This window comes from Coturnix japonica, chromosome 7 (assembly GCF_054131305.1).
Source record: "Coturnix japonica strain WE chromosome 7, WE-NBRP24, whole genome shotgun sequence".
NCBI classification, from domain to species: Eukaryota; Metazoa; Chordata; class Aves; order Galliformes; family Phasianidae; genus Coturnix; species Coturnix japonica.
Genome location: NC_140669.1, coordinates 21649561 through 21673041, shown reverse-complemented (window position 1 = coordinate 21673041; position 23481 = coordinate 21649561). Strand labels below are relative to the sequence as shown.

The window sequence follows — 23481 nt, the reverse complement described above, 5'->3', positions numbered from 1 at the left end:
CAGCCAAGCCCACCAACTTCTTTCATGCTCCACTACCACTCTGTTCCACGGGGGCCAGAGAACAAGTGTGAGGAAGCAGAATAGAACAGGGGAAAACCAAGAACCCAGCAACCAGGAGACAAGTAGCAGAACTGCAAAGGAAAAGCTCCCAGAACTGAGTCATTTTTTGGTTTGGGTTTAAATGGCTGAAGATACAGGTGAGAAAATTGTTTCAAGACATAATGCTCTGGAATTCCTCCTTCTCTCACAGACTTTTCATTCCCAGCAACTTAGCTGAAAGAGCCAAGGTCTCTCACAGACAAGGCATCACTGGAAGTTTTATTTTAAGCTTAGTAAATTCAAATGTCAATTTTTCCCCCAACCATCTTTCCTTTTAGCTGGGCTTCTTCATGCAGCTTTTAAAGAGAATAATCTAAGACTTTTGTGATTTTCTACTGATGCACTTCTCAAAACAAGAAAAATCTGTGAGAAGGCAGATGCTCACTAAAAGCCTACACATTCACTGCTGATGTGTGCGCTCCTCAGCATCCAGCCCATCACCTCTCTGTGCTGTGAAACCTTACTCACTGAGCTGAGAAATATCTTATGTCTAGTACACTGCCATTCTAGTGCCCCAGATGTATGCTATAAAATGCAGGAATCTCTCCTCCTTTGCATTTCACAGCCACATTTGCTCAGGACCAAGCTGCAGAAGACTTATGGTTGGCATTACCTGGAGTAACTACCTGAGAATGGGAGACTAAAAGAAAGAATGATGGAGAACATAGAAAGAAGGAAATAAAGTGAAGAGGGCTAAGAGGAGCAGCCCACAATACCCCAGTACTAAATAATACTCAAAAGATCCAAACCTACTCCTTCAGTTAGTATCTCCACCACTAGAGGATGTCGCAACCGGTCTGCATAGGAGACTACTTTACATGTCATGGCAAAAATTCAAAGGCAAAAAGAAACATCCCATCAGGGATGCCCAGACACCCACACAATGTCTCACTGCAGAAGGATCACCATAGTAAGTTGCCTACTTTTTGCTTGCTAAAACATCCCCTTGCTATGGTCCTTGCCCTCCACCACTTGAAAGACTTAGCACGGGGGAGCAGGTCCTGCTGGAGCCTATAGGGAAATGCAACAGCCATGCTGCTTCAGTGCCATGGAGGAGCTGGAGTTTCAGATGTGGACCGGCAGCGTGTGTACTTAATCACTAGGGACAACTTCTCAGTGAAGACACCTCTACAGGGTATTATTCCTTGAGACCTGTCTCCCCTGGCAAGCCAATTCAACCCTAGACTGTATTTAGATGTGGTTACAGCAAAACAGTGCCTCTAACTGAACGTGGGTACTAGCCTGCAGATTCATTCCAAGGTCCTCTTTTATCACTTCTTCCCTTGCATTTGTATTTCCAATACCATCTCTGATTTTTGCTTAACAGGTTGTAAGCTTCTCAAGGCATTCAAATGTTTTCAAACAAGAACTGTGAATCTTCATTCACTAACCTGCTGAAAGAAGTGGGAAATCTAGCTGTTGCAGACTGTAGCGCATGAGACAAACCCGCATCTGTGCTACCTCTCAGCATTATTGATGTAATCGTTTCACTAACCTTTACATCCAAAGACATAAAGAAGCTAGCTACCAACCAGAAGAGAACTAAACAAAAACCTGGAGTAAGTGGAAGGCTGGAGGGGACAAAAAATGGCATCTTTCCTATCCTTTTGCATCACAGATGCATCTTCTTCTATCATAATTAATGACAAGGCCAAAGAACAAATCAGCCTTGAGGTATCTAAGTGCATATGGCTCCCCTCAAAGTTGGCCTAAAATCTTCCTAAGTGAAACTGTGTCTAACAGAACACCTTACACACCAGGCAAGCATCAGGCTACTCCCATTGGCCTCCATAGACTGTTATATGTCATTCTGTCGATTCTTGCACTTCTGTAAAAAGAATAATTGAGGTGCAGCTATTAACAAAGAATGATCCTAATGGTACTTTATTTTAGATCTAATTCTTTTCTCAACTCTCTACAACTCAAATCTTATGTAAGGAAATTAACTTTTAAGTTAAACTAGCTTTATTCCATCTATTCATACGTAAAGGGCATGACAGATATTGAACAACTCAAATCGATGGACTGAAATTGCTACACAGACTCTTTGGTGAAAGGGTGATTAGAGTGCTAATTGCTGTACAAGGAGATGATATTCAAAAACCTCGGCAAGAGAGCATGGATGCTATTTGGGAATTACACAAGGACTACCTCATTCAGACCTGCAGTACTTCCCAGAGGAAGAGATGCCAAGTTTTCAGCTGCACAAGCTTCTCAGCGGGATCTCTCAGACCCAGCAGTAAGACACTGATCCACTGAACTCGATGGGCTCTGTAGGTGTAAAAGCCCACTGATATGACCCCTCCTGTAAATTTAAGAACAGTTCTCCTAAGTTCTTGTCAGACTGTATTGTTGGCAGTGGAAAAAACAGGAGGTGAATCAGGAGAAGGCAAGAATGGTGGCCCATTTCAGAACTCTACCAGACAGGACAGAGGGATTCCTACTTCCAATGTATACAAACAAATTTATTTTTAATAGTACAGTTTACTGCAAACTTAGTTTGCTCACTGAAAAACTGTTACCTAATCACTTCTCAGGAAAAGGTCAAGGGATATACAAAACTGAAGTTTAAGTGGAAGAGCTGATGTCCTAGGCTGCCTTATAGGAATGCAGATCCATAATGGCCAATGACTTCAAACAAGAATTATGAACCTTTGTAACTTTGACAGCTTTTGAAATTCCCTGACTAAAATAACACTCAGACCAGGAGCTGGATTCTGTTCTGAATTACAACAGTACAAACTCACAGCGACCTTACGCCAAAGTGCTCCTGTGAAATTTATGCCAATTTAAGCAAGCGGAACTTGGCCCTCCATTCCTCTTCCCCCTGCACACCCTGCATTTGCTAAGAAAGAGAAATGTAACGTGGAACAATTAAACTCTGCAACAGCTGCAGCTTCATCAGAGAGTTTGATGGGCACAATAATCATTTCAAGACCAAAGTCCTGAAACCAATGTATAGAAATCAACATCCTTTAAAAATGACACAAATACACAAACAGATTAAAGAATTAACCATTTGGTATACTAGTTCTTCACTCTTTTTCAGCCAGTCATCCAAAACACATTGAAGAAAGTATATGGACACAATGAAAATCATTTGCAAATCAAACAGTTGTCTTCTCAACGAAGTGTGGGGAACTTAATAGAAAAATAAATAAATGCCTTGTCAGATTTGCCTCATTTCACAATACCACTGGGCATTCCTCAATCAGCAGGACAATCACAAGCAGGATTTCATAGGCTTCAATTCAACTTTTTACATGATTTAAAAACATTTAAATGTTACAAACATGTTTAAATCACCACTTAAAAAATATTAGGCTTATATTATTAAGATCTATTTAACCAAGTATGAAATAAGGACTTCATAACAACAGAAGCGTGAAAATCATTTTTGTTTCCTCCACCCACATACACTTGCAATTTCATAAGGACATACACATCATCCATACTCTAAGTTTAAGGAGGACAAACCTTTCAAGAAAAGGGGATAGTATGATTGCTATGATAGTAAGGAGACAAGACCTCTCCCATTTAAACTCTGTTCTTTAGCAAGATGAAAGGAGAGGTTTGGGTCAGAGTTCGATGCAGGCCCAACCGCTAACGAAATGAATTCCTACAGAAACTAAACTTAGTTCAAAGATCCCTTGCTCAAACAGTTTATTAGGCCTCCCTATCACATGTGCTCAGTTCTCAGTTTCCTGGATTAGACTAGAATATATGCAGGTAGGATGTGTTACTCTAAGGTGGAAGGAAATCCCTCTTCTACAGTCAGAGACTGAAATGTGTTTTTTTCTATTCTCTCTCATTTGCATCTCAGAAACAGGTCAAGAGTAGTAGAGACTTGTTATACTAATGAAATAGTTGTTACTTTTACAGTCAAAGCATAATAGCAAATCTGAGCCCTATAAAGTCACAAGCAAATTCCTTTTTTCCCTTCCAGTAAAGAGATACACGTAAACACCTCTGGATTTCTGCTGCTGTTATCCCTTGGATTAAAAACAAAATAAAAAATAAAAACATCTAAAAGCTAATGGACTCCATTCTTTAAGAACTGAAATTACTACCTAAGAGTCTGAACACTGTCTTCAACAGGTGGGCAGTAAAAGCAAAACTGTCCTGCCAAAAAAAAAAAAAGAAAGAAAGAAAGAAAAAAGAAAAAAAAGAAAAAAAAAGATAGGAAAAGAAAAGAACTCTTATCTACCTATTTTGCTTTAGTGATTTATCTTCTGGTTAGCCATGACTGCTGGTAGGTACCTGCTAGTTCCTTACACATACTCAGTTTCATGTTAAGAGCGTCGAGTACCATAAGAAACCCAGAAACAATATGGCTTGGTGGGAAAAAAAGCTAACAAAGTCTCAATAGGCAGAAACAATTTGAGAAACGCATTTGTTTGGAACTTACCAAAGGGTCTGAACTAGATTTGTGTGGACGGGCAGAATACCAACTGAATTCTTCCAGTTTCAGCTGGAAAATACCTGTCAGCCTGTCAGGCAAGGAGTCTGGGACAAAGCCACACTTGAAAAGGCAAATCATCAATGTTACAAGGCCACAGTAATTCAGCAAGGAAGGGAATTTTTGCACAGGAATCTTCACTACACCATTATTTTATTTCAATGTTTCTGATTGTGTTTTGGTTTTTTCGTTGTTTTTATTGTTGGTTTTTTTTTCCCTCTGAGCTAACTTTGCATCAGCCTTCAAATTTATGGGCAACCAGTCAATTGTTCCCCTTGCTGCTCAATGAATTAAAAATCATCATCATCAAAATAAAAGTCAGCATGCAGTAAGAACAGTGACCAGCTCCAAAAGGGGACAACTCCCACTTTTTCCACTTCTTCACCAAAAGCGGAAAAAGAACCGCCGCTCCCTGCACCCCAAACACACACACACACACAGAGGAGGTCAAGACACTATCTTAACAAGCTGTCAAACTCATTCTTGAACCACGGTCTTGTTTTAGGACTTCAGTGCACTATTCTCAATTCAATGTACGCAGCCAAGTTTTCAATGCCAGATGCTACCTTTGGGAAAATTAAAAAAAATAATAATAATAAAAAGACTTCTGCCCACTGGAAAACTTTCTACCAGATGCTTATGGGATGGCAAGCACTGATCCAAACCCTAGGAAACAGTAATATGCATCCGTAATCTGAGGTATCTTCCCATTGCTAGGTCTTACTGCTAAGATCAATTATATCCAGTAACTGTGCTGTATCCTTAAGGAATTACTGGGGAACAGTGAACCTGCCTGCACTAAATGAGCACCGGTGCGTAACAAGCACATGTGAACGCTACAGCAAGGTTCACAGAGGGCTAACCCTGGTCAGTACTGAAACTGGGGATTTCTTTTTAACCCCCTCATAAAAAAAAAAAAAAAAAGGAAAAAAAAAAAGAAAAAAAAAAAAGGAGGGGGTGGGGGAAGAGAGGACAGAAAAAAAAATAATAAAGTAAGAAAAGAAAGATAGAAAACATAGGTCCCCCATCTACCTGCACAGAGCCAGGCAGACAAGCTCAGTTGGAGGTGGTGAAGGGCGCAGATGCGTTATTGGTACTGGTAGCGGTGGCACCGGTCACTGCGAAGCCCGTGGGAGGAGCTATGGAGCTGTGGCTGGGCTGCAGGTCCTTGGGGATGCCACTGTGGGAGCTCAGCTGGTGCCCGAAGGCTGCGCTGAACTGAGGGAGCTGTTGTTTAGGGGAGGTGGAGGCCATGAGTTCAGCGGAGGCAGGACCCATGCCACTAAAACTGGTCTGCGGCAACCCCGGAAGCACGCTGGAGCTGTTGGGGGTCACAGTGGCGAAGGCAGGCTGCGTGGTCTCTGAGTGCGAGGTGGTAGGTGGTGTGGACAGGGAGGTGGACAGGAGATGTCCATCTGCACCAAGAAGGTTGCTAAACGGAGAGGGGTCCCCAAGATTGACAGGAAGGTTTCCCCAGTGAGTTCTGGGGTTGACCACCCCGCTAAGTGGCACATCCAGCGGAGTTGGGAGCAAGTGCTGTGCCATCATGGGCATCTCTGCTGAGAAGGTAGCTGCCAGGTTATCACCAGAAAAGGATGCGGTGTGAGGGGATGTGATATGGTCACTGTAGGGAGACGGCACATGCTCGCTATCATAATGGCTTCCATGGGGTGAGGAGTGTGAATGGTCACTGCTGTATTGCTGTCGTGAGGTGATCAGGTCATCTGCCTTGCTCAGCAGCTGGGCAGGGTGGGGCCTCTGGGAGGCATGGCTGCCATCGTGAAGTCCATGAAACTGTCCTGGGAAGGCTCTCTCCCCAAGGCCACTCTGGCTTATCAGAGTGGCAGAAGTAAGGCCGACGTTGGCTGGGGCTGAGAATTGCCCCTGGATCTGCCCTGGCAGGGGCGTAGGTGGGTTGGACAAGGTAGCAGAGCGGAGCAAGTTCTCATCCAGCTCCAGACCGGAGAAATTATCATGTACTATACGCCCATTCAACAGCTCCCCCAGATCCGTGTTAACCTCTCGACTCAAGGACTGCATTCCTGGAGCTCCAGCACCTGTAGAGAACACCCCTATCCCTCTATCTGACAGCTCCTGAACTGGCACACCATCTGTCTGTGTAAGTACTCCAATGGTACTCAGGCACTCAAGAGAAGTTACAGCCTGTAGGGCCCGTTCCAGTTCTTCAGCCTCTTCTGTTGTAGGAAGGAGATCTCCATTTTTACCTGCAGAAACAGGGACATCAGAGGTTAAGGACCCATCTCAGGCAGTAGTGGCACTCTAAGGATGCAGGGGTACAGAACCACGGTATGTAAGTTTCCAGAATGGCTTGTGGTACAGAGAAAGCTTCCTTCACCAGTGTTGACTACGTAAGCAATATAAGAAAAACTATAAACTAAAAGCCTTCCTATCCTGTGGAACTCCTTCTCCTTTCCTCCTCTTCAGCTTGTAGTTCAAGGTCCCCCCACTCTCATTGGATTTAAAGCAAAAATGCTTAAGCAAGATTTTCATCAATGCTGCAATAACACAAACTGTCTACAAATTCCTTTCTGCTTATGGTATTACAGCCTAAAAATGTACACAGTACAATTTAGGTTAATTTCCAGTAAAACACATATGCTGATATCGTATCTGCTCAGAAAATGAGCAAAGAAATCACATGCTCCAACTCCGAGCTGTTCTTATTTCTTTGTTACCTGTGATAGTTACTGAGCTTCAGAATCTAGAAATTCAAGCTGATCAAAAGCTAGTTTCAAAAACGTATTTAAAGATCTTATTTCCACTCTCTTCTCCTTTCATCAAAGGCCAACATTGAACGTGATTTCAGCCCCACTCAATGGCAGAAAGATGCCATTACTAAGAATATGCTTGATTAAACTGCAAAGCAGACAGGCAATAAAAATGCAAAATGAATTATTAAAAAGCTAAACCAATTAGGATTTACACAGAGCAGTAATTATAAGAGCAAGCATTCAACTACACACACCAGCTTTCTCAAAGGCTGTTTTACTTCAGAGCTCACAAACAAACAATAGGGCAGACATATTCTCCCTTGTCTAGAAGTTACTGTCTCTCTGGGAAATCAAAATGCATGCTTCAAAAATACCTGTTTCTTCAACTCTCTGACTGTTCTCACACTAGCACAGAATAAAATAAAACGATACCTTCAAAGAAATCAAAATCTTGCAAGTCATCGGGCAGCCGTGGCAGGACATCAGAGAAGTCCTCCTGATTCAATTCCAAGTCATGTGGAATGTCTGTGATTTCATTGGCGATATCATCAGGCAGCTCATCGGCACTCAGCTCTGGGGTGGAGGGGCTCCTGGACAGAAAGAACCATTAGTCCCTGGTGTTCAGCTTCGATTCCTCCAGACAACAACTACGAATGGACATTTCCCCACATTTTATCCATCAAATTCTTTATTTGCTCAGATCTAGAATTACTGACTGTATGTTCTGTTGGTTTCTCTTCCCAACAGTCATGTGGAGATGTAATTTCTAGCCCCAAAGCATCCTACTGCTCCAGATGCTGATCAGCAGAGCAACATCACACCTTTCTAGAGTACTTATTTACAACATTTGGGATAGCAGAGAGAGTAGGGTGAAGCAAGGCTGCCACTAACCGTATATGGGGCATCTCTACTGGCAGTGAGACACTGGCAGGCATGGTGAGGTTCCCTTGGGGCACTGCAGGAGGAATAGGTTTCTGGGGCCGGCGTGGACCTCGCCTTCTCTTCTTCTTGTGTTTTTTGGTAAGTGCAGGTGGTTTTGTTTTTTTCCTGGGTTTCCTCTGCTGCTGGTGCTGAACTTTACGGGAGCTGTCCCCCCTCAAGAAGTTGTCCTTTGGGAACAAAACAATGGCAGCAGAAACAAATAAAGAACAAATATTACTTTTCTTGCCTTTCTTTCCCTTCATTGTGTTCATATGTAATACAAGAGAGACCACTAACTTAAATCCAGGCAAGACACAAACATTAAGCTGTTTCCTCCCTCGCCGATCATGGCAAAAATCACAGACACCAAAGTTTGAGGTACAGTAAATAGAAGAGGTTGTGTAGTGTTATTTAACAAAAGCCACCATAAGAAACCCTAACCAAATCTCTGCAAAACTGTAACTTTGGTAGCATTCCTGTGAATATTAAAGACAGAATACTGTGTTAAGGCGGTAATAATGAAGCACAGTGGCTGCAGACAGCATCCTCAACTTTCCCCTTCCATATAAAAGGGACAGCACTCAAGGACTAGGGATTTGTAAAGAGTGTGGTTGAGCAACTATGGACCCACTGCTTTTTAAGAGTAACCCAGTGGCCGTTTACAAAATAAAGCAAACATTTTTCAATTCTTAGTTGCCATTATGCTGGGAATGGCAGAGGACTTTATCTGCTGCAGAAGTACATAATGGAAGATAAATTAAAGACTAGCTGGGAAAAGGAGAAACAACCCATACAAACCTGCTTGTATGTATCACATTGTAACCTAGAAAACTCAATATTCCACAACTATTAGAGAGCGGGGGACAAAAAAACAAGAAAAACAAAAAAAGCAAGAAAAACAACAGAGTCCAATAACAGAACAAAACAAAACCAGCAGTTTTATGCCTACTGCCTTGAAGAAAGGGCAAGACAGCAGTAGGTGTGCACATGATCTGAGAAGTTTTGTTCTGGAAGACTGAAGGCATAAAGGGAGAGTAGAGGACATCATCTTTATTTGTGCCTTCTCATTGTGTTGTAGGCCACTGCTTTTCCTCTGGGATGCAAAGATCCCTGAAGGGGATTAAAGACAACTTCTTTAGTCACTGAAAGGTAAATTAAGTAGTAAAATCATTATGTTTGTAATTGCTATCTACACTCCCTCTAGAAAATGCCTGGGATGCTGTGTAGTGAGGTTGTTTGAGAAGCAGTGCTCTGTCCGCACCATAACTCACAGTACATTCAGATCTGAGGGCCAGGAGCAAGTCCAAATAAAATGGCCACTGGATCTCTAACAAAGACTTATTACTAATTCAAGAGGGGAGGATATTCTCATGTGCAATTTATTATATCATCAAAAGCATCTGAAAGATTTCTACAGCATATGTTACACTAACCAGGAATGTTTTACCCTCTTAAGAAAACAAAAGGCAATGAGCTCTTAAGTTTGTAAACTCCCTAGTTATCAAGCAAGAGTTTACCCAGTACAAAGAAATAATTTCAGTTTTGGCTTTGTACTTACCATTTTTTTGGCATGTTCTTCGCACAGAGGTGTCTGATGTGTAATGTCAAAAACTGGCACAGAGCACTGTTGACCATCTGCAAACTTGGCTGTACAACTTGAGAAGAGCTGCTGAGAACGGTTCAATAAGATATCTGCACATTTCTGAATCAGGAATAACACACAAGGCAACGATGGAGAAACGCCCTTTGATTTATCCATCTGGTAAAGATCAGAGCCTTCAACTTTGTGTCCATGGATGCTATTTTTAATGAGTATCTTAACTTTGTTATTCAAGTTCAAAGCTAGGTAAGGCTCAAACCCAAGTTTTAAAGTGAAAAAGCACATTCATGCAGAATCTCTAATGATTTTATTATATATTGAGATAGTTTTATAGAAGCAGCTATTTCACTAATGAGTTCTTAGCAAAAAGAAGTCTTTTCCTGGATTCTTAATCAATAGATCAATAGTGCCAGTTGAAGCAGTGTAGTCAACATGACTATTTCCTTACTGACTAATGACAATCCATACTGAAACATTAAAGAAAGACTATTTCTTAATTCAATCTTTTGAGGTACATTCTTGGCATTTATCTGTACAGTGCAGACAAAGAAGTTTCAAGATCCTTCCTGCTTCTCTGAAAAAAGATGTGTAATCAGACACAAAGGTCAAGTAAATCTAAATGTAAGCTCACTGATATTTCCTTCAGAAAAATTCCCTGCAGAACTGAAAATGATTCTAGTCTAAAAGCAAATCAAACAGGTATTTCATTGTGGCTTTTCAGCAACAGTAGAAGTACTCCTTCGGTCTTGAATAGCTTTCAGTTTGATTCTACCTTCAAGATCATTATGTGTGTTCAAAAACAACGCTAAAATGTTAAAATGCAAAGGAAAAGAAAAAGAAAATGGAAAACCTGAAGAAGGCAATCTGGATTGCATGCTGCTTGTTTCAGGTTTCCACTGAGAAAAAAGCGTAGAGGAAACAAAACAGGTAGAAGTGCAAAAATTACTATTCTTGACCACTCTACATACACCCACAAACAAAACCACTTAAATTTAAAGTAAAATAAAATATAATTCCAAATCACAAGGAAGATCCAAAACACGGCTGACCCAAACAACTGAAAAGGTGCTGCCATCTGCTAGCAATTGGTACAGAGACACACTAGTCTCTTGAAATATCAAAACCAAAGGCTCCAATAAAAGGAATTACACCTACAAAAGCTCCAAGTCTTCATCTACAAAAACAAAGCCTGCAGAGTTCTTAAGTATTCCAGGTCAGAGATATGCTTGTTTATAGTGTTCAGGATTAAACCTCACATCCAGTATGCTTCCTCCTTTCTGTGAGTTTCACACATAAACTCTTTACATTTTTCCAAATGTTGCTTGAAATTCTCTGCACTGGGAGCTCTCCCTCATTTAGAATTTGGATTCTCTGACTCCCTCTCTTCTGTTTCTTTAAACAATGCAAAATAACAGATTTCCAACTTCCCAGTCACCGTGTAAGTCATCTTTCTAAACTACATGTGAAAACATGTTTCCATAAACCTTTCATTGTTAGGCAGGCTACTTGAATCTACCAAGAACTGTATGAAAGCCATGAGGTTGAGGGCCACGTGTTTTGTACCATTTTATCCATGAAATATGATCGTTTTCATACAGATTTCTTGTAATCACTAGACACAGTTTACAGGAGTAAAACAATGTGACTATGATAGATATCAGTAACAAACCACTTATCTTTGCTGTCTGCAGACCCACAAGGAAAAACTAAAAGCAAACACTCAGTTTTTTGTGACAACATCTTTGTCAATGCAAGAGCCTAATGAACAGCCCTAAAGCAGGAAAGCTTCCACTTCCAAACAGTTAAGAGGATACGCTGAAAACAATGCCTTGTGAATGGAAGGGCCTTGTTAGTGCACGGTTCTCCCTTCGAAGTCCCACTACAGGTTGTTGGTTCTGCATCTCTCTGCCTGGCTTGGCTTGTGCTGAAACAAAAGCATAAAAGAGTTTGGAGTCCAAAACCCAGCCTCAGGCACTGACTTATCACAGCCGTTCCACTGACTGTGGCATAGCAGGATGAAACCCTGTAGATCACATGTGTGTGTGTGTGTGTGTCATGATCCAGATGGGTGCACATCTACTACCACACTCTATACAGGGATACAGAATAGATGTCAACGAAAGGTGAAGGTATGACTGTATTAACAGGATTGTTGTTAATTTGATGGGGCCTTAATTGTAAAGAGAGGTGCTCTGGTGCTGCTACTATGTTAATATTACTACACCCTGCAACAGAACCCAGAACAGCAATAGGTGAGTGTCATCACAGGTGATCCTTAAAATGAAGTCAACTTTCAGAATACAAAGTATTGGGTATGCCCACATGGGCAGTCAAGTGCGTTTTCAAGCCTGTTCATAAATCAAAACATGCCGAGCATCCCCAGAGCTTACATGCAAGCATGTGCTCAGACAAACTTGGACTGAGCTCTGGAGTGGCAGAGCCTGAGCGTGCTCAACATGGGTAAAAGCTTTCCTTCATCAACGTGCTACAGCCCAATCCACCAGCAGGTGCCCAGAACTTTGTGCTTCCTCAGCACAGCCTCAGTGCTTTGAGCCTGAGCTGCAAGCAGGCGACCAGACAGCAGTGTGGATGAATACTACAAGTGTTACACAGCTCACTTGGTGTTAAGCCTGCTCTCAAGGCATTTGTCACCTTCACGTAGACAAAGCTGGAGGTTCCAGGGCTGAATTTCACCTCAGTACACGCTGATTTCTAGGTTGACAAAAAGCTGTCTGTAGCCTGACTGCTTGCCTTCATCCATTACTGTTATCAACTGCACTTTGACTGAGCAAAGTTTTAGTTAGCAATACTACCCGTGAAACATTTTGTAAATGAAAAGACTACATTTACCTAATTTAACTAAAGCAGTGATGACGGGCATACCTGGCTATGCCACCCTTCTGAGAGCAATATAATCTTTTCTGTAATAAAAGGCCTCAGTAGCAAAAAACCCAGGAAGAGTTTGTCAGTTCTGGCAAGGGTTTTGCTGTGGTTGAAGTTTGGAGACATTTATGTATCTTCATAAACTAGTCATGTACCTCTATATTACGCTTTCAAGAAGTTATTCCAGCATCACTCCACCTCCCCAGCGATAAGCCCTCCCACTGCTAAGAACCACAGCCCTCTGTCCAGGAACAAAAGCATCTAATCATCAGAATATACTCTCAGTACCCAGACTGCCTCTCATGTCAGCCCTCCCCAAACCCACAGTCACATATCCTGTAAAGCAAAACCAGGAAATCAAAGGGAACTGCAGGTACCCAAGACATAACATCAGGGTTCAGACTTACTTGGTCTCTATATGCACACACATCAACCAACTCTCAGTACACCGAGAGCTGGAGGGATGTTGACATTATCTAGAAAGAATTCCCACTGAAGGTAACCTTCAGAGCTGTTAGAAGATTTTTGTTGCTGAGTTTAATTTAACACTAGATTGAGCTAAATCTAACAAAAAGCATGAACTTAAGTCTGATTTGCTGGGAAGAGAATTAAGAAGTGGTAAAGGTGTTGGGGGTTAAAAAACGGGGGAAAAAAAATGAGTTGAAGCAGTAAACTGCAGACCAAACTCCACACTCTCTGTAGAACCAGGCTTAATGAAGTGCCAGATATTTGGAGACAGACAAAACGCATACATTCATTAACAAGAATAAGTTTTAGTGGGCCACTAAGTTCTCTTAAGACATTAAAGAATCCAGTTACCTCTGAACAAACAATCCACATTTTAGAACACAAAGCAGAAAAATTCCTCTTTTAATTGAAAACACTGTATGCCATGATTATTTCACTTCGATGGCAGTATTTACATGCCACGGCTATTCTGCTGTGACCATGCCTACCAGTTTCAGAGTTCAGCATTTCAGCTTCAGCTGTTAGAAACCCTGCCCACCTTCATCCTGACCCAGCCCTGGGTTACTGCAAGCACAGGGAAGCTCTCACCTGCTACGAGCACAGGTCGCTCTCCGGAGTTCCTGGATCAGTTGCCCGGCACGCTCTGGCTCTCTGCTGGCCGCCTGCAGCAAGGCTTTCCGGAGTGTGTGCCGGCATTTCTTCTGACGAGATTCTGCCCGCTCCAGGCGGCAGAGGTGCTTGTATTTCTGCTGAAAGTAAGTGCAAAGTCTGGTCACCCTGGAACTCCTGTCATCCGCATTGTCATCATCAGACCTGGAGGTGAGAAAAAGAAACAAATACAGAGAGGCTTTAAGCAGCTTATTTTTAAAGGAACTTTAGCATGTCTGTTTCATAGAATTGTTAAGTTGGCCTCCATCTTATAGCTCCACAGACATCCAAAGGCTGAAAACAAGCAGGGATGCTCAAGAAAAGGGTAAGAACAACAACCTGTTTGAATTCTAAAGGTACTTACCCTTCTTAGCATGTCATTATTAGAGATTACATCAATTTATCATCAACTCTGACACATTTTGGAGCCTGCTGTTCACACACACAAAAAAAATCTATACTGTTAACCTTTATTTACTGTAAATGTCTCAGCAAATGAGACAAACTCTTAAATCAAAGTGCAATTAATGGTGAAGACTAGGCTGTACAGTGGAAATTTATTGAAGAAAGGTCATGTGGAGAAGATGGTCAAATTTTAACTAGTACCAAAACTGCTGACCTTTTCCAATTCCCCTTATTTTGCCAGGTGGTGTTCTTCCTCCTAAACCTCTTCAGGTCTTCAGGTTCCCCGTCTCTTGCACTAGACATATACCAATCCCATGCCCACTGCAGGAAAGGTCTTACTTCAGCCTTCTTACTAAGAAATGCCTACAGTGTGTCCCTTGACTTTTAATATCCAAACCCAACCTTGCAGCTCTCACAGATAAGCCTGGACTGATGTCCCATTTTCATCACAGTCAGCTGCAAGAACGCCATAGGGTAACACAGACCAGAACCGCACCAATTCTGAGAGGATTTTAAAGAAGGGAGCAAGGAAGATGTAAGTACCAGTGACTACTCTGTAAGGAGATTTTCAGACAGTGCTGCTCACCCCTTGCTGCAACATTACCTGTTAGGAATGAATGTTGAATTCTGAAGTTATCGAGGGAAAAAATCAGACCAGCAATGATCAGGACTGATCTCTGTCTTTGTTTGCTCAAGAAAGCTTTTTCCTCATGCATCTGGGCTTTCTAAATGTCCAGGCACCGATCAATAGGACCACCAAAGCCATGACAACGTGCTCAGTTCAATGAAATAAAATAAATAGATAAAATCACAAAGAAATGAACTCATCCTTGGGATGTGTTAAAACAACAAGGTCCTGGAGCTACCGAGCAGCCCTACACACCAGCCAACAGTTTGCAGGAGGATGGTTTTGCTCCCAGAGCAACAGGGTGAACTGAATCTAAGCAAAGCAGACTTTGTTCAGCTTTTCCTTTAAGTTTTCCCTTATAGAAGCAAGGAACTTTTTGTCACCTTCCCCATTTGAGAGAAAAGAAATCCAAACAAATGAAATCAAACCCATCCCCTCAGGGCTCTGACAGTAGAGCTTGATTGGTGAGTCTGTAGGAACCAACATCCAAAACTGCACCTGGCAAAGCAGGGCTCAACTGCTGATAGCAGAAGAATGCAAGATATCATTCAGGACATTTACTACACAGAGTAAGATGCGGAAGAGTGAGCAGAACAGCCGTCGCTGAAAGGCAATATGACTAAAATCTACTTTCTCTTGTGGAAAATCTTATTCCATCTGCAGATTAATTAAATATAAGAGACTATTTCAGTCACAGGGACTGCCCACAGAAACTCCACACAAGCACACTTTTCCCATAATTCAAACATACATACTCATCTAACCACCTGCGATGAATATTTTACCATATTAATTGCACATACAGTGAACTTCCCATAGGAACGTATCCTCAAGAAATATTCTAAACTAACAAAAAAGGACAAAACTGTACTTTCCAAGTTAAATGACATCTCCTGCAGAAGATAAGAGAAATATTTTGAGGGATCTCCCAGAGGAACTGCAAGGAAGACTTTGAGAAGTTCAGTCTCAGGTGTATCTAAAAGAAGGTAAAGAAACTATTTGTTTGAGGGTTATAGTTAATGTGTGTGCTCAGGCACAAATAAAACAGAGAGAGAATGGCTTTGATTTGACCAGCTTACTTAGAAAGAAGAGTAAGTAAATTCCCACAGCTTTAGGCATATGCCTTTGGAAAACTATTCCCACTGCCTTTCTGGTGAAATTAACCAAAACTCAGAGCACAGCATGCCGACCAAACCAGGAGCTATCAGGCTGAACTGCTAGCAAAACAGAATCATTTTGGCCAATCAAATCACCTAAGAAGCTCCTTGAACATATTCGTCTTTAGCAGTGGACAGACCAGAATGTAAAAGTGTCCAAGTAAAAACTTTCATGTAAAGAAAAGCTCCGCAGAAGTTTGCAGAACTGAAATGAAAGTTTTAGGAGGCTGACAGCAAGTGCACGTGTCAACGTTTATGAATAAACCAAATTAGGAAAGGTGCTGAAGAGCAGCCAGGGCTGGGCAGACTGACTGAAGTACAAAAGCAGCCAGTACTACACAAAAACGTAACCACCATGATCAGTTAATAAACTATTTAATTCAAATGCAGAAAGTGCTAGAACAGATCAGAAAGATGTCAAGAAAAGGTATCAAAATGAGAAAAGATGAGGAAAAATTCAAAAGAAGTTAAGACAAATAGAAGACAAAATACACATGGATGACCTTTAGAAGTTGATGAAAAAAAAAAAGCAACGGGGATCTACGGAAGAACTAGTTCAAATGTCAAAGAGAGATGAGCGTATGGGAGTCATTTGATAGATATATCTGCTTTGAACATTATGTGTGATTTAAAAGATGAACTGAATGTTGCTTCATGTTCTCCCAGAACATTTTGGTTCAGAAGTCACCTTTTAAGTAGAACTAACGCTTGTGAAAGTTTACTCTCTGACTGCCAGTGCCCTAAAAACAATGGTCTTTCATAGTTTCAAAACCCCTTTCTTCTTAAAAAGTAAAAATCTGTACCCTGTGATTAGGCTTCGATTCACGAAGGGCTCTCAGTACTTGGTATGTTGCTGCCTGTCCTGATAACAGCTCTGCTGTTGCTCACTGTGCAGACATGCTTCAGAGACGGACAGACGTTCTGGCAAGTGTCAGAATTTCCATTTAACAATGAGATGATGCTAGATGTTACTCAACTGGGATATTTAAAGAATAAGTGTATGGGAGAAAGCTGTAGAATCAAGCAATCCATTAACATACTGAAAGAAAACACCTTTATGGAAACTACAGTCAGACCTTATTGAGACCCAGTTTCCTTTTGTTAGTGGTTTCTTTACAGTAACACACTTGAGATGCTTTGCTTCAACTCTGCACCTTACAACTTATGTTAATAAAGATGTGTACTACTGATATCCTGGTGTAAGTCCAGATTCATGGTTCATCAGAACAATGAGATCAGTAATGGCCTTTCTGCACCAACTGCTGACACCTGCTCAGACACATCCCTTCCTCCTTTCAGTGCTCCCAATTATTAAACAGAAGTTTATCCGACACTTCTTAATTACTAAAACAAATACCGTGCCCTTTGAAAAAAGCAACCACATTAAAACAAAATCCTGCACAATTACCATGAGGATTAACAAGTAAAATGCAGTAAGTTTACTAACAAGCTTATTCACAAGCAGTAGGGAAGACAAGAAACCAAGAACAACTCCTTTCTCTTGGTTACAAGACGGGAAATCTCTCTATCCAGCAAGACACACAAGTTCATGCATAAACATCACTAAACCCAACTAAATTTAGGATAATAAACTTAAATTATTTCAGATTGCATCCTTCTTACAGGATGTAATCCACAAAGGTGTCCACATTAAGTGAAAGCTGGGGCTGAAGGCAGAACACTGTTTAATAGCTCTTTACAAACGAGTTCAAAATTCTTCTGTTTCAGCAAACCACTTAAGGGTTCAATGACTCCACTGAAGTAAGGCTCACATTTACAGGATTTACTACATCAAGGTCAGCACGAACACTGATGAATCATACTCACTCATGTCTTTCGTAACCGAGGGTTTCTCGGACAGACCACGCGACCTGGTAAGGGGAGGTTTGCTCTGAATCCTCCAACTCCTCTCCACTGTCTTCAGACCAATCCAGCCCTACGGGAATTGAAAACACAAAAGCTGCATGAAAAGTGGACTTGCCTCCCACAGGTCTCTGAACAACCTATGACGGAAAAGAAACAAGTGTAGCACAGCTTGCAAGCATAACTATGTTTGATTAAATATATAACATTCTCAATTAGACTGTAAAGTTACACTAGCATCTTTATTACAGCGTGCAAACAGCATGCACTGATTTATTTCCAATTTTAGTTTTCCTTTTAAAATTCTTCCTGGACTCTTTATCCATGAGCAGTGAAAGCGAAGACACAGGCTTCCTTACCTACAGGAAACGTAACAGCTTTTCTACCAAGCACAATGAATCTTCAGGGGTGAGGTAACAATGAAGTCCCTACCACAAAGAACTCACAGCCTGGTAACTTCTAAAGCTATATGATCTAAATAGGCCACTTCCATTTCTGCTTATGTTCTGACCAAAGCTCTGTGCCAAAACACCCAGAGAGTGGGAAAACTGCGAGACAGAGCAGCATGGGTAGAGACAGTTACGCAGTTACACAGGATGCTCCGCTGCTCAGTCTTTGTAACTGCCTGCCAAACGCATATATTAGCAGGAAAACAGAGCCACAAGAAATGTAAATACTTGTGCACTTTTAAAAAGGAGCATGCTTTTCCTTAAAGATAATACAGTAGGCTCAACCCTGCATCAACAGCCTCTGTTAGTCTAATTGATGGACTCTGTTATTGGCTTTCCTGCGATATCCTCAGGTGGAAAGCATTAGCTGGGACATCTTTTGCAATTTTGTCTACTCTCTCGCCCACATCCAGTAAAATTCTTCCAATCCCTTGCAGCAGGTGGGATAAAAATCCCACAGCCACGTTTACAAGCCATCGTCACCGCTTTTTCATTTCCTCATGTGCTCTTTGAAAGTGGCACGGCAGTTTGGACAGAATTAAAGAACACCTTATTCTTAATGAAAATAAACTAAACTCTATGAAATGATTCTGAAGTCACATGCTTTCAATTTGGGAAAGACCTCTGTACTCGGTCACCTACATTCTGAGACACAGGCACACGGCATTTGGAACACAATCATCAGGAGCCCCTCTATTATTCCAAACTACATTTCTAGCAGAAAGATTAGAAACCCTATTTTTCAGCACCTTCAGCATCATGAAAATAATTTTTTGTTCCTATCTTTTAAAATATGAAGTAAACTAAGATAGCTTAACACATCTGAGATAATGCCAGAATTATATTGTCAATGTTTTCTACACTCCCCCTTTCCATAAAGTAAGGGAAAAACAACCTCATCAGTGGATGAAGACTGAGCACAATGCATACCATGTAACGAACTACCTGAAGTTTAAACATACAGTCAGAGCTTGGGTTCTTTTCACTTTCAATGGGCAATGAAGAAACAAAGGGACAAAATCTTACCCAGACTCGGCTATACTTGCACTGCAGTCTGCAGCTATACTAACAACCAATTCCATGCTGCTAATAGCACATACACATAAAAGTGAGCTTCTCTCTTTAAGGGTTCTGCACCGCCATCTGTAGTGCTACTTCATCAATAAACACAAATCCTAAGATTTTCTGAACTAGTCTCTAATATCGAGGCATATCATGAATAAACAACACTCTGACATGGCTAATACATCAATTCTGTTATTTGCCAAATATGAAATGTTCTAAGTGTATACACCATTTTTACATTTTTTTAGTACAGCATTTGCTTAACCCTACATTTGTAGGTCCCATGCATTTCCTTCTATGCCTCTTTTTAAGGAAAATGCACTTCCTTCAGTCCAAACATTAGATGAGAATGTAAAATGTGAAACACAGAAAGTGATCTTTCTATGGCATCTTGAAACAGAGGTCACTTTTTAAGCTATTTGAGTCTGTGACACGTGGAAGTGCCCCTGGAGCTGCCATTCTTCAGAAGAGCTGCATTATACTTAGGACCATCAAACAACATTTCTGAAGAACAATGTCCTTTAGAGAATGTTACGGGATGCTAATTATCTTTGAACAAATAGTCAAGCTATCCCATGAGTGCCAAAGGGCAGATCTTAACTGCAAATTAAAAAAAGGTTAATTGAAACAGCAAAAATTACAGATGCTTGCAATTAAGTAAGATGTTCACATAAGTACTTCCAGATTTATTTGAAGTCTTAAAAAAAAAAAAACAACCATCATAAATGGCACTCCTATTCTAATATCACACACTGATCTCTGGTCCCGTTCTTCCTGTCAGTATTTTACTTGTTAGGAAAGCATAGTCTAAAACCAAGCAGAAAAGCAATGTAACTTTGGAGCATGAGGGACATGTCAAGGAAAGCCAGGCTCGTGCAGATAAGACCCCACCTCTCCAACTACCTTCATAACATTAGTATTTTCCTCCTGGCACAATGATGCTCCACTTTTGCTGAGCCATGTTCTGTAGATGTCTGGGTCCAGTCTAGAAAAACTCCCCTGTGCTCCAACTCTCCTAGCCAAGTCAACCATAAATTTGGATCTACACTGAATGATGGGCCAAATATTCCAACTTGTACTTGCACTTATTTTGTAACCTGCACTTGTCACATGTTTAGCCTTGTCTAGTCTCCAGCAAACCCTTACGAAGTAGGCTGCAAATCATCTACACAATGCATACGTTGTCAAGCAATGCTTTCAATACCTCAGTTTGATTTCTCAAATGATTAATGGGACACTAATAAGAATGAACAGCTAAAGCAGCATTAACCTTATGTAACAGGTCCAGGCATCCCTCTGTATAGCATGTGGTTAACAAAAACACAAAGTCACTACCTAGTGCAGGTTTACTTCAAACATACCACACATGGAAGCAGGACAGAGATAGGAAGACATTCCTCTTTTGTGTTCTGGTTTCAGGGCAAGAAAAGAAGAGGCAAGGCAATTATTATCTACCCACCTAGATGTGGAAACAGATCAGTGTCCAGCTGCTGTTTTCGAGTGCACAGTTTCACCAGTCTCTGTAGCCGGCTCATGCAGGACGAGTGCGGAGAAAAGGCTGTGGCTTTCATTAGGACCCGATCAGTCCTTGGAGGGTCCGTGACGGGAGCCCTAGCAGGCGGCAGGAGAGGCAGAGGTCTCTTGTTAGACAACTGCCGGGCTTGTGCTATAGTGTGTGTGGTGGGTGCCACTCCCTGCATTGGTAGGCTGGTGTTCGGAGGTTGAGGTGACTTGCAGACTATGCCCTGCGGTAGCCCTGTTGGCTTTAACAAAGCTGATGAAGGTGGCAGATGGGAGTGCTGCTGCTGCAGAGGCTGCTGCTGCAAAGGTGCAGGAAGGGGGCTAAAGTGCTCTTGGCGAACTTTTAAAATCTCTGTCTCTCTCTGGCGCTGCCGGTTTTGAGCCAACTTGCTCTGCAACTTTTTCCTCACTGTTGCCCCTTTCTTTAGGTCATCATCCTCCTCGTTGAAAGCAAAGGGGTCTTCTAGTTCTGCCTCCAGGTAGTGGAGAGGAAGCCTAGCCCCAGGAGGGGAGAGGGACATCCCATCCAGTCCATTGGGCATCTTCAAGGCCAGGGTGGGCATCGTCAGACTGAGGGCCATAGTATCCATCTGGTGCCTGACCTTTACCTCCTCTATGGGGTCATTCTTTTTCTTCCTCTCCTTTTTCGGTATAAAGCCAAGTACCTGCAGGTGGCTGTTGCAGTACCTACGAAAAGTAAAAGCAGTCAGTTCCTAATTCAGTTCCTGCAAGTAAAGCCTAAAGAAAACAGACCTCACTAAGGGGAAACCTACACACAACTTGAAAAATTAGATCAAAAACACAGGAGATTTAACACAAATTGTAAACAGCTCCTAATGCAACAGATAATTGCAATGTTCCCAACCCATAACAAACTTTTCCAAGAGACAATGTCACTTTCTTATTCATAGGAGATTCTCACAGTATATTCAAGGTATTTACATCCTAGTAAGGTAAATCAGTGGAGTGCTCTTCAAATAAAAATCTAGTTTAAAAGAAATTCTCTGTTTCTGGAAAACATTTACACAGTGCCTAGAATATATATATATATACAATCCACAAACAAAGGTTTCAAGTTCTCCTGATATAAAAGAGTTGCAATTGATAGGCACAGATAGCATACTAAGAAGTAAACAATTAATTTCTGTCTATTTAAAACAAGGAGGCAATGGAGATACAGGAATCAGAATCCCATACTTTCCTGCTTTCATAAAGGCAGGACTTCCTGCCTCTGTAGAATGCTCCAGTTATGAGGTTTCTGTCCTTTGTAGATCCCATCTACAATTGCAGCTTACAGATGAAAACAAAGATATGATGAAAGAGTGATGTCTATGCCATGGTATTTACGGACAAGATAAGGAAATATCCATGAAAGTATTCTTTAAAGTCTTATCAGTACAACAGAGTAGAACAGAGCATCCTGTAAGGGACATAACCTGAGAAAATTAAGTTTTATGGAACAAAAAAAAACAAACACAACCAAACAACAACAACAACAACAAAAAATTGCTGGTCTTTATGAAGAAAAAAAACAAATAACAAAATAGGCCAAATCAACTCCCACAATGTTGAATACTTCAGTTTAGCAGCTTTCAATTTGTCGCCGTGTCCCTAAAGAAGCAATATGTGGAAGCTTTCTCAATGGTCCATAAAAGGCATACATGTAAATTCCTATATACCTGTTAGCAATCTCCATATTGCCTTGAAGGCTCCACACCCATAAGGATTTACAAATGGAAAAAAAGGCAGAAAAGCACTGCTACGTATGACTACATTTACTAAATGATTTCTTCATTACATTAAGTCAAAAGTAATAAATAAATGAGACAAGCTGAAGCCCTCATTGGAACAGACTACAATTCTACAAATTCATACTGAGAGATGCACTTCCAAAAATTAAATTCTATAATGAGGGCTCAGAAAAGCTTCCCTTAAAGTCAATAGCACTATTCATGTAATTAAAATTAAGCACTTTCTTAGCATTTTGTTTGAACGAGACTGAGATGAGTTAGGACAGCACTTTTAGTATGACAGAATAAAAACCACAGACAAGACAAGCACAATGCATTTTTTTTTCCCTTAACACCATAAAAATGAGAGTATTGCTCAGTTTGAGTATTTTCCTTGCATTGTTCAGAACTTATATTGCCACCTTGTGCTTGATCAGGAGCAAAGAGGTAAAACTAGAAAGGAAAGAGAAAGGCAAGTATAGAAAAAGGAAATAACCTATGGAAAGGTAGCAGGTTTCTCTCTGAGTTTTAGGCTAAGTGTTTTGCTTGTTTAACTCTCCTTTTTGTTTTACACAACAGAGAATAAAACTGATTCTTACAATTGACCACACTCCAGCAGCAAAAGCCAGCAGTATCTTACACAGGCATCTCCTCTGGACACAAACCTACAGCTACATAAAAACACAGATCACATGCAGGTGGGCATGCACAGGGACTTCTCTCCCTGCAGCTTCCAGCACAACTTGGTAGCTGGCCATGTCCCAGACCGGCCCACGCTGCAGAGCCAGGAGCAGGCAGTAAGTGGCTTTGCTGGAACCAGCCAGGGTCAGCCAAACTGAGCAGGAGGTTCTTC

General features: G+C 41.3%; 1 protein-coding gene across 5 annotated transcripts in view; it reads right to left on the bottom strand.

Annotated features, from left to right (window-relative positions):
- INO80D (INO80 complex subunit D) overlaps window positions 1-23481 on the bottom strand; it is a 41532-nt gene that overhangs the window by 5741 nt on the left and 12310 nt on the right. For 4 of the 5 annotated variants that reach the window (XM_085552686.1, XM_085552689.1, XM_085552687.1 and 1 more), the window contains 8 exons: window positions 20837-21585; window positions 17828-17936; window positions 13751-13975; window positions 11626-11735; window positions 9770-9903; window positions 8182-8399; window positions 7723-7880; window positions 5591-6783 (listed from right to left, as the gene is read on the bottom strand). In XM_085552686.1, the coding sequence (XP_085408812.1) occupies window positions 5615-6783; window positions 7723-7880; window positions 8182-8399; window positions 9770-9903; window positions 11626-11735; window positions 13751-13975; window positions 17828-17936; window positions 20837-21585 (2872 nt within the window). In that variant the 3' untranslated portion in view covers window positions 5591-5614. Of the gene's footprint in view, window positions 1-2145; window positions 5125-5590; window positions 6784-7722; window positions 7881-8181; window positions 8400-9769; window positions 9904-11625; window positions 11736-13750; window positions 13976-17827; window positions 17937-20836; window positions 21586-23481 lie in introns of those variants that run through there. The other variant, XM_015868306.3, reaches the window with a different exon arrangement.